Source organism: Lithobates pipiens, unplaced genomic scaffold, assembly GCF_037356315.1.
Source record: "Lithobates pipiens isolate NorthernLeopardFrog02 unplaced genomic scaffold, aLitPip1_a1.2 Scaffold_19, whole genome shotgun sequence".
NCBI lineage: Eukaryota > Metazoa > Chordata > Amphibia > Anura > Ranidae > Lithobates > Lithobates pipiens.
Genome location: NW_027507764.1, coordinates 437273362 through 437288138, shown reverse-complemented (window position 1 = coordinate 437288138; position 14777 = coordinate 437273362). Strand labels below are relative to the sequence as shown.

The window sequence follows — 14777 nt, the reverse complement described above, 5'->3', positions numbered from 1 at the left end:
GTATACTGCAATTCAGGCTGGAAACAATGACACACCTAAAATTGTAACTTGTACTTCAAATTCTTCAAGTGGGTGCAAAGGCATAATGTTTTTACCTTAATGCATTCTCTGCAGCCGCTTTGTGCCAGAGAGCAGTATCACTGCTCTCCCTATCACAGGACAGACGCAGCAGCAGCCATTGACTTCAGCTGCTATAAATCAAATCCTGTAAGGAGGGAATTGTGGGGTTGAGCTACTCTGTGCCTCAGCATTGATGGGGAGAGAGCCCGCAAGTCTACCCCCATAGTAAGCAGCTTGCTATGGTGGCACACACAGAAGGAGTCCAAAGCACTGGCAGGGGACCCCAGAAGAGGACGTTTGGGGCCGCTCTGTGCAATACCATAGCAGACAGCAAGTATAACATGTTTACTTTAAGACAAATAGGAACCTTTACAACCACTTTAAGTGATTTGAAACTCTAATATCTATAGCCACAATGTGAGAATGACTGTGAATTAAAGTGTTAATAAAGTGTCTTTTATAAAAACCCTGCCTGGATTTTTACAACAGAAGAGACCCTAGAGTTCTCTTATGTCATTAACGATCTCCCTGCCTGTCAGCCGGTAATACGTTCGGAGACACGCATGTGCAGCTCAGACCACATTTACAACCCACTGTGTGCCGCAGCAAAGAGACTCCTGTGCACATACGTGGGAGTGACGTCATCGCAGCCTGTTCATTCTAGCGGCTGAAGATTTGGAATCTGAAAGAAAGACCGGTGTTAACATAGAAGCGCTGTGGACCAGAAATGGCCGTGACAGCCCAGCGCTGGACAGCTCCGTCTGTAGCCAAGTCTCTCATAATCTTAATATTGTATACCAGTGCTTTGAAAAACCGATATATAATATAAAAAATTAAAAAACGCAAAAAATGTTTTATATATAAAAAATATATTTACCAAAAAACACAACAGCTGCTGTGTTCAAAGTGTTAACCAACCACTCTACTTACAACAATCTATTCACAGCGCTGTGCATTATCATATTATGCAAATGAAAAGTCTATACATAACAATGTCCATATATACAGCGATCTTGTGCCAATATTATCCACAACTTCTGGCTCTAAGGCCACTTAAAGTGTCCGTGCAATACTTCCATGCAAGTGTCTCCATATATTTTACTTAAAAAAAAAAAAACAGTGTATTTGTGGTATTATACTACAATTATCCTCCACCATCAACACAGAGAACTCGCCAAAAGTATATGATGATCCACTACAGGTAAGTCATAATGCACTTGTACATGTAGGGCAGGGCTTAGCAACCTTTACCTCCTTAAGGGCCAGATTCAATGTGAATGCATGGAGGGCCGCATTCACCTGCTAATAAATGAAGATAATAATCTGGACCCCTTTACATTACACAGCCCCCGCACCTCTGGACCCCTTAACATTACATAGTCCTGTACCTCTGGGCCCCTTTACATTGCACAGCCCCGTACCGCTAGGCCCCTTTACATTGCACAGCCCCCGTACCTCTGGACCCCTTTACATTACACAGCCCCCCTGCACATCACACAGACCCCCCCCCCCCATGTCATGCTTTAAAATTGCACACACTCATGGAATGTCGACAAACTACGGTACTTAAAAATCTCCATAGGTGACACTTTAAAAAAATTCTATAGATCACCAGTTTAGAGTTACAGTTATTATTTGTTTACACAAGAAGTTCTATCCCTTTGATCTAAGAAGTAAGGGTTAGTTACAATGTTTCAAGTTCTAGACTTGGCAGATTGCCTAGGATGCTTTCTTTTGACAGCTGAGTGAGCAGATATTCTCTCCACTTATTTATATGAAAGAATCGCCTACTCTCAGCGGGAGAGATCGTCAGAGGGGGTGAATCAAGATCACATTTTTTTTAACGAATAATCATGAAGCTCTATAGGGGACAGATGCAAACAGGGTCGATGCTGCATCCATGTAGGTAAGTGTGACTGTTTTGTTTAATTCCCGGGACTTCTCTTAACAGTAATACTAATGATGTTTCACTCAAGGTACCTCTGTGGTTGACTGAAAAACAGGTTAAAAAAAAAAAAAAAAAAGAGACCAGAAAAACAATGTGAACAAACTGTCAGGTTCCACAGCAAACATAGCTCCGTTTTTTTTTTTTTTTTGTCAACAATATTATTTTATGGAGTATAAAATTAGAAAGCATAACAGATAACTTCAGGAAGAAGAAATAAAGGCTTATGTGGCATTGTTACATCTTATAAGGATATTGTATTGACTACAAAATGTCAGGATATCATTAGAAACAGTCAAATAGGCATCAAAGTTTAACCTATAATTATCATATCAGGAGGGATACAGTCGGAGCCAAGTATTCCATACTTTAGTGAATTTACAGTAAGAATTGGATCTAAAAGCCAAATGACATTCATACTCAAATATTAGGTTTATATGGTCAGCTAGGTCTGATACATTAGGGGCTTGGTCTGATCTCCAAAGTTTGGTCAGGAGAGACTTTGCAACCAAAAGTACAATAACAATTATTGTGTGAAATTCTATGAGGAAACATTTACTTCCTAGGAAAAGTAGGGCAAAAGCTGGCTCTGGTTTGGCAAAAACCGCGGTTATTTGCGAGATGACCTGAAATACTTTCTTCCACCCGTACACAACCAGAATATATGAAGGAGTGCGCCAGTGTGACCACAACCTCTCCAACAAAAAGAGGAGTTTTGAGGGGAGACTGTACCAACGAGATGCTACCTTTTGAGATCGCTCCCAGTGGTTAATGCAGTGTGTGACCATGTGGGAGTATTGTATAGACTTTTTGTAAGTCGGATTCACATTGTGCCAGGGGAGGAGTTTTGGTAAATTTATTTTTGTTATAGAGAAGGGAGTAAAAAACTGAGATTCCCTTAAAGGGGTTGTAAACCCTTGAGGTTTTTCCCCTTAACGCATTCTATGCATTAAGGTGAAGAACCTTCTGTGCTGAAGCTTCCCCCCCAGAGCTTGCCTTTTACTTACCTGAACCTGGTCTTTCCAGCGGCGGGCACACCAGCTCCAGCCGGGGTTTTGGGTCCTGATTGGATAGATTGATAGCAGCACAGCCATTGGCTCCTGCTGCTGTCAATAAAATCCATTGATGCGGGAGTCGGGGGCAGGGCATGGGAGCGTGGCCACACAAGTGCCCAGAGGGAGAGCGGCTCTCCAACGGGGCCCTAGAGAACAGGAGGGGCCAGGAGTGTCGCTGAGGGACCTCAGAAGGGGAGGATTGGGGCCCCTCTGTGCAAAACCAACTGCACAGAGGAGGTAAGTGTGATTTATTTATTTTTTAAACAAACATAACGAACTTTAGTTACCCTTTGAGGGTGGGTTTGGTGTTTGAGAAATTGCCAAGCTGTAGGGTGTATATGTATAAGGAGTTTTAGATGACTTTTCAGAAAGCCAGTTATGTGCATGTAGGTGAAAAAGTCCTTAGTAGGTATTCCATAAAGAACTTTGCAGGTCTTGCAGGGATTTGATATGTGACTGGGCGAATAGGTCGTCTACCCATTTATTGCCTGCAGCTTGCCAATGTCTCACTGAGAGATAGGGGTTAAGAAACTCCTCCTATTCCTAAATTTTAAAGGCGCAGCTTTCTTTTCAAAATTCCAGCTTCTCTATGCACCAATTTACCATTAATGTACATCTGAAGAAAATAAAAATCTCTCTCTACCTCTAGCCTCCATATTCTTCCATAGAAAACCCCTCCATGACTTCCTGGTATCTGTTCTTTAGGACAGGAAAACTGTTAGTGGAATGAGTAAAGTACTTCAGCGGGTGACCTTAAAACACAACCTGCACTTTCCCTCCAGAAGATTGATCCTGCCCACCTCTGCAGGTACATGCTTTGCCAATGCAATCATTAGCCAGTGATTTCCTCTGCATGACAGATTTGTTTCGTACCTGATCGTACCTGCCTGACTGTATACAGAGTGATTGGATAGATGGGTTTGTCCTCCTATTTTACGGTTTTTGTAAATCTAAAAAGACTGTAAAGATTGTATAGTATATGGCCACCTTTATACACCTAAAATTAACTTGTCCTGCTTTCAGTGCAAAAAAGGTGTGACAAAGGCAGCCAAATGCTCAGTAAAAGATGTGCAAAACCGCAACACCTCAAAATGCCGCATGAGCTACTTTGCCATGTTTGCTATGCGTAGTGCAGCCGATTGAAATTAATAGGCTGCCCTATGTGTGTTGCCAGAAAAATGCAAAAAAATGTGTGCTCCCACTACGCTAAATGCGAATGGGGCCTGAAAGTGAAATAGGTGTGTTTACACAAGAATAATGACAGCTAAATGTCTCCACCCACTCCCTCCTATGTACTAGTACCGTATAAAGCTGGCCATGGTCCAGAGAGCTAAACACTCCCTATTCTATGATGCAGTAAGGCAGTGCATGATGGGATATGAAGTTTCCTGGATGGTCACTTGATGCTGCAGGAAGTCAGGACTCGGAATGCATTTTTTTTTTTTTGAACAGAGAGGGTGCAGAATGAAGGCTGCTATGGACTAGGTGAGAAATAAGCACATTGGGATGACTTTGGGGGGGGGGGGCGCGAACATTTGAAAAATAGGATTTTTGTACTCACTATAAAATCCCTTTCTCTGAAGTCCATTGACGGACACAGCAGCTCTTCTTGACATTAGGGTTATATCGCCCCTTAGGAGAGGACTAGGCAGAACGTGTTAAAAACTGCAACACTTGCACAGTACCGCCCAGGGGACGGTCCCTACTGGCTATAACCCCTTACACTGCATCCAGCAGCTAAGTTCGTCAAAAGCAGTACAAACAGAAATAAGAGGGGTGGGTGCTGTGTCCGCAGGACTCACCACCCTGACCCAGGTACTGTGTTGTGCTGCTGCTGTCCGCTCTCCCCTGTGCCATCCACGAGGTGTCTGTATGGAAGCCCACTGTTCTAGAAGGAAACAAGCACCCAGTACTAAAGGCAAAACCACTTGTAGCTACTAGAAAATGGCTGCCTCAGCAAAAAATGTCTGAAAGCGCCAAGAACATGGCCGCCGAACTACTAGAAAATGGCTGAAGGCAAAAAAACTAGCTGTGGCTACCACAAATGGCTGTGGCCCCAGTAAAATGGTTGCAGAGTGTACGGCGGCCTCCCCACATGGCTCACACAGCACAGACCCCCATCGTGGCCCAGAAAAAAGGGAAGAGGATGAGCAGACCCCCCCCCCCCCCCCCAACACCCAGCGTGGCCCCCTGCCAGGACCCAGAGCCGCCCCCCCCCCCAGAGGATCCTCGGCCAGGTAAGTGCACCGCACCCCCATGTGCCCAGTCAAACAGCAGCCCATAGCATGGGGAGGAGGGAAAGGACAGGGAGAGTGAGTGTCCCACTAGTCGACCTCCCAGGGAATGCCCAGCTGCTCCATCCTGCCGAGACAGGTGGAACCATACTTATTCCTCCTGCAGGAACTGCTGCATGCATTCCACAGGCAGACTCATCACCCGAGCAGTACGGGGTGGCTACCGGCCACGGCACACTGACACAGACAGCAGGAGCCCGGTCAGGTGTGTACCCCGGAGCATATAGCTCACCGGCCGCCCCTGGAATAGATGGGGCATGTTGTGGCCAACCCAGCGTGTAGCTAGAGCCTGCTCACGCTCGATGGCCAGGCTGGGGGGACTACAAGGATCTATATTATTCAGCCTGTCACCCACACCGGCTGTTTATTGAAGATCACAGGAATCAAGAATGCAGAAAAAAGAAAAAAAAATTCCCAGGACCTTCTCCTATACTAGGCAGAAAAAAACTGAGCTGCTGGATGCAGTGTGAGGGGATATAGCCAGTAGGACCACCCCCTGGGCGGTACTGTGCAAGTGTTGCTGTTTTAACACTTTCTGCCTAGGTCTCGCCTAAAGGGACGATATAACCCTGAGGTCAAGAAGAGCTGCTGTGTCAGTCAATGAACGATAGAGAAATGCTCTATTTATTATGAGAAATTAAACTCTACCTGAAAAGGTGCACCTAGCCTTCAAAGACCACCTTACTGACAGGAATGGTACCAACTGATCAGCATAGAGCAAAAGTGACAAATTTTAATAAAAAGGATTAAGATGCATATCAGGAAACTACAGACTAGTTGGCCTAACATCAATAGTATGTTAAGTATTAGAGGAAATTGTAAGGGACTCTATATAGAAATTTGCCTGTGCTAAAGGTAACATAAGTGATAACCAGCATAGATCTATAAAATACCATTCTTGCTAGACCAACCCGCTCTTGTTCTTTGAGGAAGTGAGAAACTGGATGGTAAAAGTCCAGATGACATCGTTTATCTGGCTTTTGCTAAGGTATTTGATAATGTACCTCAAAAGTTGAATCTACACTGATCAGTCATAAAATGATTTCCACTGATAAAGTGTATAACATTCATTATCTTGTTACAATGGCACTTGAAATGGATGGAATCGATTAGGCAGCAAGTGAACATGTTTCAATAGAAAGGTGTCAGAATACACAGTGCCCCACAGTTTGTTGCACATGGGGCTGCGTAGCCAGAGACCGGTCACGGTGCGCATGTTGATTAGGATTCACAGCCAATAGCACCTACGATGGACACGTGAGCATCAGAGCTAGACCACAGAGCAGCAGAAGAAGATGGCCTGGTCTGATGAATCCTGTTTTCTATTACATCATATGGATGGCCAAGTGTTTGTGCACTGCTTACCTGAGGAAGCGTTGAGACCAAGATGCACCATGAAAAGGAGGCAAGCTGTGATGCTTTGGGCAATGTTCTGGCAGGAAACCTTGGGTCCTGCCATTCATATGGATGTTACTTTGACACATACCACCTACAGTACCTAAACATTGTTGTTGACCAAGTATACATCTTCATGGAAAATTGTATTTTCTGATGGCAGTGGCCTTTTTAAGCTTTGCCTAAACAGGAGAGGATGGATCCCCTTCCAGACCCAATTAGACCCAGAAGCAGGCTGGTGTAAATGGACACAATAGAGATGAAGACCTTTAGATCAGGTCCCCCTTAAAAACTGACAGGCTGACCTGACCGAAACGGCCATGTGGAAGGAGCCTTAGTGGGAGCAGGTTGTAGCATCCCAACAGATAAATGCTCAACTGTGGGCTGAGAAACCTTACAAGAAACCTTACAATTCAGCTGGATCAGAGTGGAGTGGAGTCTCTTCTGAAAGGCAAAAATAGCTCCAGCATCCTGTTGCTTCTCCTGTTTAGGGAAGCCCAGGTGGGAGACACTTGGATCAAAAAGATACCCGCAGAAAAAACTCCAAAATTGAACCCATAGCAGACACAGATTAAGGTTAAGCCAAAAGAGTTAGGCTGCATCCATCTGAAATGTGTTTTGTGGTATTTGTAATTCACACCTGGGCATTTTGAAATTGTGGGTAGGATCGTGTCAAATCTGCCCGTGATTTAAAATGCCCAAGTGTGAATGCAGCCTAAGGGGGTAAGTCACCACACAGTACAGACCTCCTCAAGGCACTGAAAAAAAGAGCCCAGTCCTATTTTTTCCCACAGGGAGAAAGGGTTTGAAGGGGCAAAGATGGACAAGAGATGTCTTTGACAATTTTCTGCAGCATTGCAGTCACTAAATATCATGTGCAGGCCTTTAGTGATGTTAACCACTTGGGTACCGCGCTATTGCCGAATGACGGCATTAGCGCGGACCTAGATTTCCGGGACTACGTCTATTGACGTCGTCCCGGTTACGAGCGGCCTGCGCGCCCCCTGAGGGGCGCGCGTGGCGCGCTCTGTGATCGGCGAGTCCGTGAGACTCGCCTGATCACCGATCCGTGTAAGGGGTCGATCCCGACCCCTTATCACGTGATCAGCTGTCAGCCAATGACAGCTGATCATGTGATAGAACGGAGCCGGTAATCGGCTATTATTCCTCCTCGCGCTGACAGCGCGAGGAGAAAAAAAAAAAGCCGATCACCGGCGGCCGTGATCGGGACATCAGTCCCGATCACGGCCAGCAATGAAAGTCACCACATGCCACCTGCCAGTGCCCACCTGCCTCCCGCAGTGCCATCCTGAAGTTTAACAAAGTAAAAGTAAGTGCCCATCCGTGCCACCCATCCGTGCCACTTATCCGTGCCACCCATCCGTGCCATCTTATCTGTGCCCATCTTTGCCCATCAGTGCCGCCTTATCTGTGCCCATCGGTGCCGCCTTATCTGTGCCTATTAGTGCCGCCTTAACTATGCCTATCAGTGCCCACCAGTGCAGCCTATCAGTGCCCACCAATGCAGCCTATCAGTGCCCACCAATGCAGCCCATCAGTGCCCACCAATGCAGCCCATCAGTGCCCACCAATGCAGCCTTATCAGTGCCGCCTTATCAGCGCACTTCAATGAAGGAGAAAAATTACCCGTTTGCAAAATTTTATAACAAACTATTAAAACATGATTTTTTTTTTTTTTTTTTTTGCATCTTTTTTTGTTTGTTTAGCAAAAAATAAAACTCCGAGCTGTAACTAAATACCACCAAAAGAAAGCTCTATTTGTGGGAAAAAAATGATAAAAATTTCATTTGGGTACAGTGTTGTATGCCCGCGCAATTGTCATTCAAAGTGCATCAGCGCTGAAAGCTGAAAATTGGTCTGGGACTGAGGGGGGTTTAAGTGCCCAGTAAGCAAGTGGTTAAAGGTCATCAATGCTCTATATCAGTGGATGACAACCTTTCAGACCTCACAGACCACTAATCTAACAATTTTGAAGCCCATGGACCACTAACATGAATTTTGCATGCCTTGTACACACAGAACCCCTGGGGACCACCAACATTTTCTCGTGGACCATCAGTGGTCCACGGACCACTGGTTTATGACCACTGCTCTAAATAGGGAATGGTATATCACCGCTCCAGGTAGGTCAAACAAAAGTAAAAAAACCTCTCATCCAGTTTAGAAGCCCAGGTGCTGGCAATGCATATAGCAATTAGGACAGGAAGAAGTTCTGGACAGCCGCACTCCAAAAAAGTTTTTACCTTTTATTCAAAAAATGTACCGTATATACTCGAGTATAAGCCGAGATTTTCAGCCTCTTTTTTGAGGCTGAAAGTGCCCCCTCGGCTTATACTCGAGTCGCCGCTGTCTGACTGCTCGATCAGCGTATCGAGCAGACAGACGGCGGACATTAATTTTCAAAAGTCGCGCCTCCTTCTCCGCCTCCGCCTGTGATAGGCGGAACACTGAATTTCCCAGCAGTCAGTGTTCCGCCTATCACGGACATCCGCTCATTCTCATACTACGGACGAGTATGAGAGGATGTCTGTGATAGGCGGAACACAGGCTGCTGGGAAATTGAGTGTTCCGCCTATCACAGGCGGAGGCGGAATTTTGAATTGTAGAATGGCCGCCGAGAAGAGCGGCGATCCATCGGCACGGGACGGAGGAGGCACGGCACGGCACGGGACGGAGGAGACACGGGACGGAGGAGGCACGGCACGGGGGAGGCACGGCACGGGACGGAGGAGGCACGGCACGGGACGGAGGAGGCTCGGGACGACGGCGGCTCGGGACGGAGGCTTGGGACACAGGTAGGCTGGACACACACACAAGGCTGCACGGACACACACACACACACACACACACACACACACACACACACACACACACACACACACACACACACACACAGGGATGGATGGATGGATGGATGGATACACACACACACACACACACACACACACACAGGGATGGATGGATGGATGGATGGATACACACACACACACACACACACACACACACAGGGATGGATGGATGGATGGATGGATACACACACACACACACACACACACACACACACACAGGGATGGATGGATGGATGGATACACACACAGGGATGGATGGATGGACGGACACACACACAGGGATGGACGGACACACAGGGATGGACAGCCATGTCTCACCCTCGGCTTATACACGAGTCAATAAGTTTTCCAGTTTTTTGGGGGTAAATTGGGGGCCTCGGCTTATACTCGGGTCGGCCTATACTCGAGTATATACGGTAATCAAAAATACAAGCCACAGCAATGACTAAGCACTGTATTGAAGTGTGAAAAGCGCTAGCTCCTGTTCGTTCCTGCTGTGGCTTGTATTTTCGATTACATTTTTTGAATAAAAGGCAAAAACTTTTTTGAAGTGCGGCTGTCCAGAACTTCTTCCTGTCCTCACTGCTCTAAATAGCAAGACTGTAAAGAAAGGTATGTTCAACAACAATTTGAGAATGCAATACACAACTCCACCTGTCTAAACAACACCCATCTAATTCATTGGTTTAGAAATAGTGTCAGACTATCATATACATTTTATTGAAAGAAAACTTACTTTGGAAAGTTTTGGCTCACACTGCTGGGATGTAGAAAGATCGCTGGTTGAAGATTCAGAGTCTGAGATCTCCACAACACTTTCAGCATTTTCAGACGCATTACCCTTATCCGAACACTCCAAATCACTGTCATCTTGAAAATCAGTAATTGTAATACCATCAGCAGCAACTGCATAAAGTACATAAAATTAAGCAGCATCATTAACTGACTAATAATGTTACAGGTGTGCCTTTTCAATCTGTAAATATTTGTGTTTCATCCCTTTTTGGCTAGTTCAGGTTCTATTCTGCCACATAGAAAATAGCAATCTTCCAATATTTAAAGTTATATTAAAGTCAACATTTTTATTATTTTGTTAACATAAAAAAATATATTATACAGTACTTAAAAAGTACTTACAGTCCATTGCTGCCTCTTATGCATCAAGGTCAAAACACCTAGACTTTAGAGCCACTTTAAGCACGTGATCTACCATATATAATCAGACATTTATAGGATAAAGGACATAGGACATTACCTACAATTACATACATTACATAGCACAGGCATTACAGACAAGGCAAACCCCTCAATACAGAAAGATGCTGCTGTTAAAAATAATGTATAGTGTTTCTTTCTATATTATAAAAAACACTGCATATGAATGCTGAAAGTGGATTATCCAATATACTGTGTGCTAGATGTCCTTTTCCCTAAATCTAGCTTATACAAACAGTGGTAGCAGCCAAGGACTTTTAGAGGAACATATAGATGCCAGGAAAAAAAAAAAAACACACACATTTTAATTATAACATTCAATAGCAAAAACACAAACCAGATGATATAAAAATTAATATAGGGTTCAAGTATTTGTTTAGATCCAATACACTCCACATGTAGACTTGACGCATTTTGATAGATCTTCAGGACATGTTAAGGATCAGAATGATGAAACCCTCAATTCTCATTGTATTAAAACCATACATTCACTGGAGTTCTAAAGGTGTGTGCCATCTCACTCACATGGGGGGTAGGAGGTTTTCATAAGGTAAGTTGTATACAAAAGGTGTTAGATAGCATTCAATGGTCATCCATAATCCAATTAGATGGACACATCAATTAGACGATAAGGGCACACCGTCATCTATGTTTCAAGCAGAGCAAAGAGAGCTAGGGGCTTGTCCACATCCTACTGTCAAACTGTTCTATGTGTCCAGAGGATGGACAACCAAAAACTAGCACAGGTCAGATAGGTTGGGAGTCATTTCCAAAATATCTTTTCCTTCACACCTAACCCAGAAAACTCCAATTGGCTGAGAGCACTGATCGGGAGTCGGTCTGTTACTGGTTTTCTAGAATGCTTGTCCGATAGAAGATTGTCCAAACAGCCTGAAGAAGAGAAGTGGTGATGGACCTTTGTGAAAACTCTGGGAACAGAGGATAGGCCAGCAGGCAGTGCGATATCATCTGCCACTGTCAAGTGCAGAAAGCACTGACGAGGTAGACAAATGAGAACATGTAGATAGGCATCTTGGTTGTCTAAGACTGACCATACATTATACAATTTTCCTTTAGGATTTACCAAAACCATACAATATGAGGTCAAATGTAAACACTTTCAACTTGTATGCAATCAGGCATGCCCTTGCACTATATAGTTGAAGGTAAATCTAAATAAAATTAAATAATGGTCAACTTTAGCCCCTGTCTCAGAAAGGCAATAACCTACCTTGCAAATTCCATGCAAAGTTTTAGAATTTGAAAGTTTTTGCTGGGGGTGTCAAGTCCAAAATAGGAAGTATACCCCCCTTGGGTTTTTGTACTGTAAATAGGTTTGAATAGAATCCTTTGAATCTGCCTTATGGCACTTGAGGCACTAGCACAACTACTCCATGGGACAAGAGATGGTTCAGGGCATTCTATAAATCGGACTGTCCAGTCTTTGGTTCATTTGAGAAAAGAAAGCAGTGAGGGGGTAAAATTTTACCCCTTTGAACCCACAGGTCTTGGACATCTTTAACCCAAAGAGAGACAGGCTGTAACAGACATCCACCCACTTTAAGGAGTGAGGGTGCCACTTCGTTGGCAAGACTTTTGGAATGACTTGAAGAGTTGAAGGTGAAGCCTGGATAGAGCTGTTAGGTGCTCTGCATTTTTAGAGATATAGAGGCTCTGGAGGAGGGTAATATTTGGGATCTTTCACTGTGGGAGTGAAACCTTCCCTCTTGCGACATCTGTCCGATGCTGCATCTGTCCACCACCAGCTATAACACTAAGAAGAGAGCGATCAAACACCACTGATCCCTCAGTTCTCAGAGCTCCCTCAGCAGAGAGCCGGTGACTGTCGGTCATCAGCTTTCTGCTTTGCCCCCATGCACTCACTGGAGCACTGGGCTGTGGAGTGGCGTGAGTGGCCAACTCAGTCTCTCAGCGGCTCACTGAGAGGCTGAGCCAGGTGCCACTCCAGGCATGTGGGCAGATCCCAACCATATGGTCGCGATCTTTCACAAGCCTGGACCGGCTGTTTAATGTCAGCCGACAGCAGGCTTCAGCCCGCTATCTGCTGAAAACAGGTCACAGGAGTGAAGAACAAACTGAGAAGTACAGCAAAATGAGCACTTGCCCGTCCAAGGATCCAGTACCATCCTCACCTGGGCTGGTTTTTCAGGTCCCCAGAGTCAGCATATTTACCAAGGGAAGCCAGCCGTGATGTGTCCCATAAGGATGCCTGTATGCCTGCAAGGGGGGGGGGGGGGGGGTGACTGAACATCCACTCGCTTCACCTAGGTGATCTGAGCAGAAGTGGGATTGAGTGACTGCTAACCTGCTAAAATGATAGAGGAGGGAGGGGCGGAGGTAGAAAAGCAAAACTTCCCCTTTTGGATCAAGATCTGCTTTAATCCATTATTTGTCAAACAAAACCAAAGAAAATATCCAGCTCAACTTACTGACCAGCCTGCAACCAAACAAATGAACCTGTCTAACAGTATGTGTTAAAAACAGGGGTTAAGGAGAAAGGAGAAGTCCAGCAAAAGCTTGTTTGGCTGGGCTTCTCCTATGGATCAAAAAGATTGAAGTCCACTCTCTGCTGACGTCACAGAAATCAGTCCAGGCACCACGTCGAGTCAAAGTCTGGATCCGCCAGGTATCTTGAACTGCTACCATCTCAGCCTCTCAGCGAGCCACTCAGAGCATGAGATGGTCTGCTCCGCTCTGCCCCCTCCACAGCTTAGCGCTCCAATGAGCACGGAGGGAGAAGAGCAGACTGACCGTCTTAAAGTGGTTGTTAGCCCACATTCAGTAGTTTACATAATCTGTTCTGTCTCCTCATTCAGTGCCCCAATGTCTCTGTGCTTCATTAAAAAAAATCTCCTTCACCCCATCTCACTGCGGCTCCCAGCACTCATGTAAACAGCTGTGTCTCCTCTCTGCCCATCTTGCAGAAGCAGCGGGCAGGGCCGAGGTTTTCCCACTAACGTCAGCGGTACGCAAGGGGGAGAGGAGAAAGGAGACACAGCCAGTCACTAGATCGCCAGATGCCGCCGTCAGATAGGGTGAATTAGGTTTTTTGTTTTGTTTTTTAGGAAAAAGACAGCGGGGCAATGTATTAGGAGACAGAACAGATTATATATAGATACATTTGTTATTCCTGCAGCAGGAGGGGGATGGGGAGGCACTGTCACTAGGTGACACGCAAAGGTGGGGACAGAGCAGACAGACACAGAAGAGCAGGCTGCGGATGACAGAGAAACGCAAACAGACCACATCAAGTGCTCAGCAGCCATGATTATTGTGGTCTGTTTACAGAGGGGAGGGTATAGCCAGGCAGGATGAGCCAGCTATTACAGGTGTTACAGGGTGCCAAATTACACAGCACAAACACTGTGCTGTATAACATGCTTTAAAGGAACAGAATATGTTTTTTTTTTGGGGTTAACAAATGCTTTAAGCCCTCTGCTCACGGCGCTCTGAAAACTGAGTGATCGGCGGTGATCGGTCCGGTCAAGGAGCTTGCGGCAGGCGCACAGCAAGAATTTCAAAGTAACGTACGGGTACGTTACTTTGCCCAGCCATGCCATTCTGCTGACATACATATGCCGACAGTGGTCGGCAAGTGGTTAAAGAATGGCTCCTTAATGTGCACGATATGTATGGTATGGAGGAAACTAGAGCCATAGCTCATGAAACTACAGAGAAATTTAACACACTGTGGAGAGTATGGGTCATATACAAATACTCTTAAGGATTTAAATCCCTTATGGCTGCATGAGGAGCAGACAGGCACTTAAAGCGGACCTCCACCCTAAAGTGGAACCTCCGCTCATCGGAACCCTCCCACCCTCAGGTGCCACAATTGGCAGCTTTCAGGGGGGAGGGGGTGCAGATACCTGAAAAATACAGGTATCTGCACCCACTTTCGGGCATAGATAACCGCAGATTC

At 45.5% G+C, this 14777-nt stretch overlaps 1 protein-coding gene across 1 annotated transcript in view; it reads right to left on the bottom strand.

Moving 5' to 3' along the window:
• The window catches only part of SPIDR (scaffold protein involved in DNA repair), a 1142324-nt gene that overhangs the window by 1045069 nt on the left and 82478 nt on the right, over nt 1-14777 (bottom strand). Inside the window, exon 5 of the mRNA XM_077492658.1 lies at nt 10356-10525. Coding sequence (XP_077348784.1) covers nt 10356-10525 — 170 coding nt within the window. The remainder of the gene's footprint in view (nt 1-10355; nt 10526-14777) is intronic.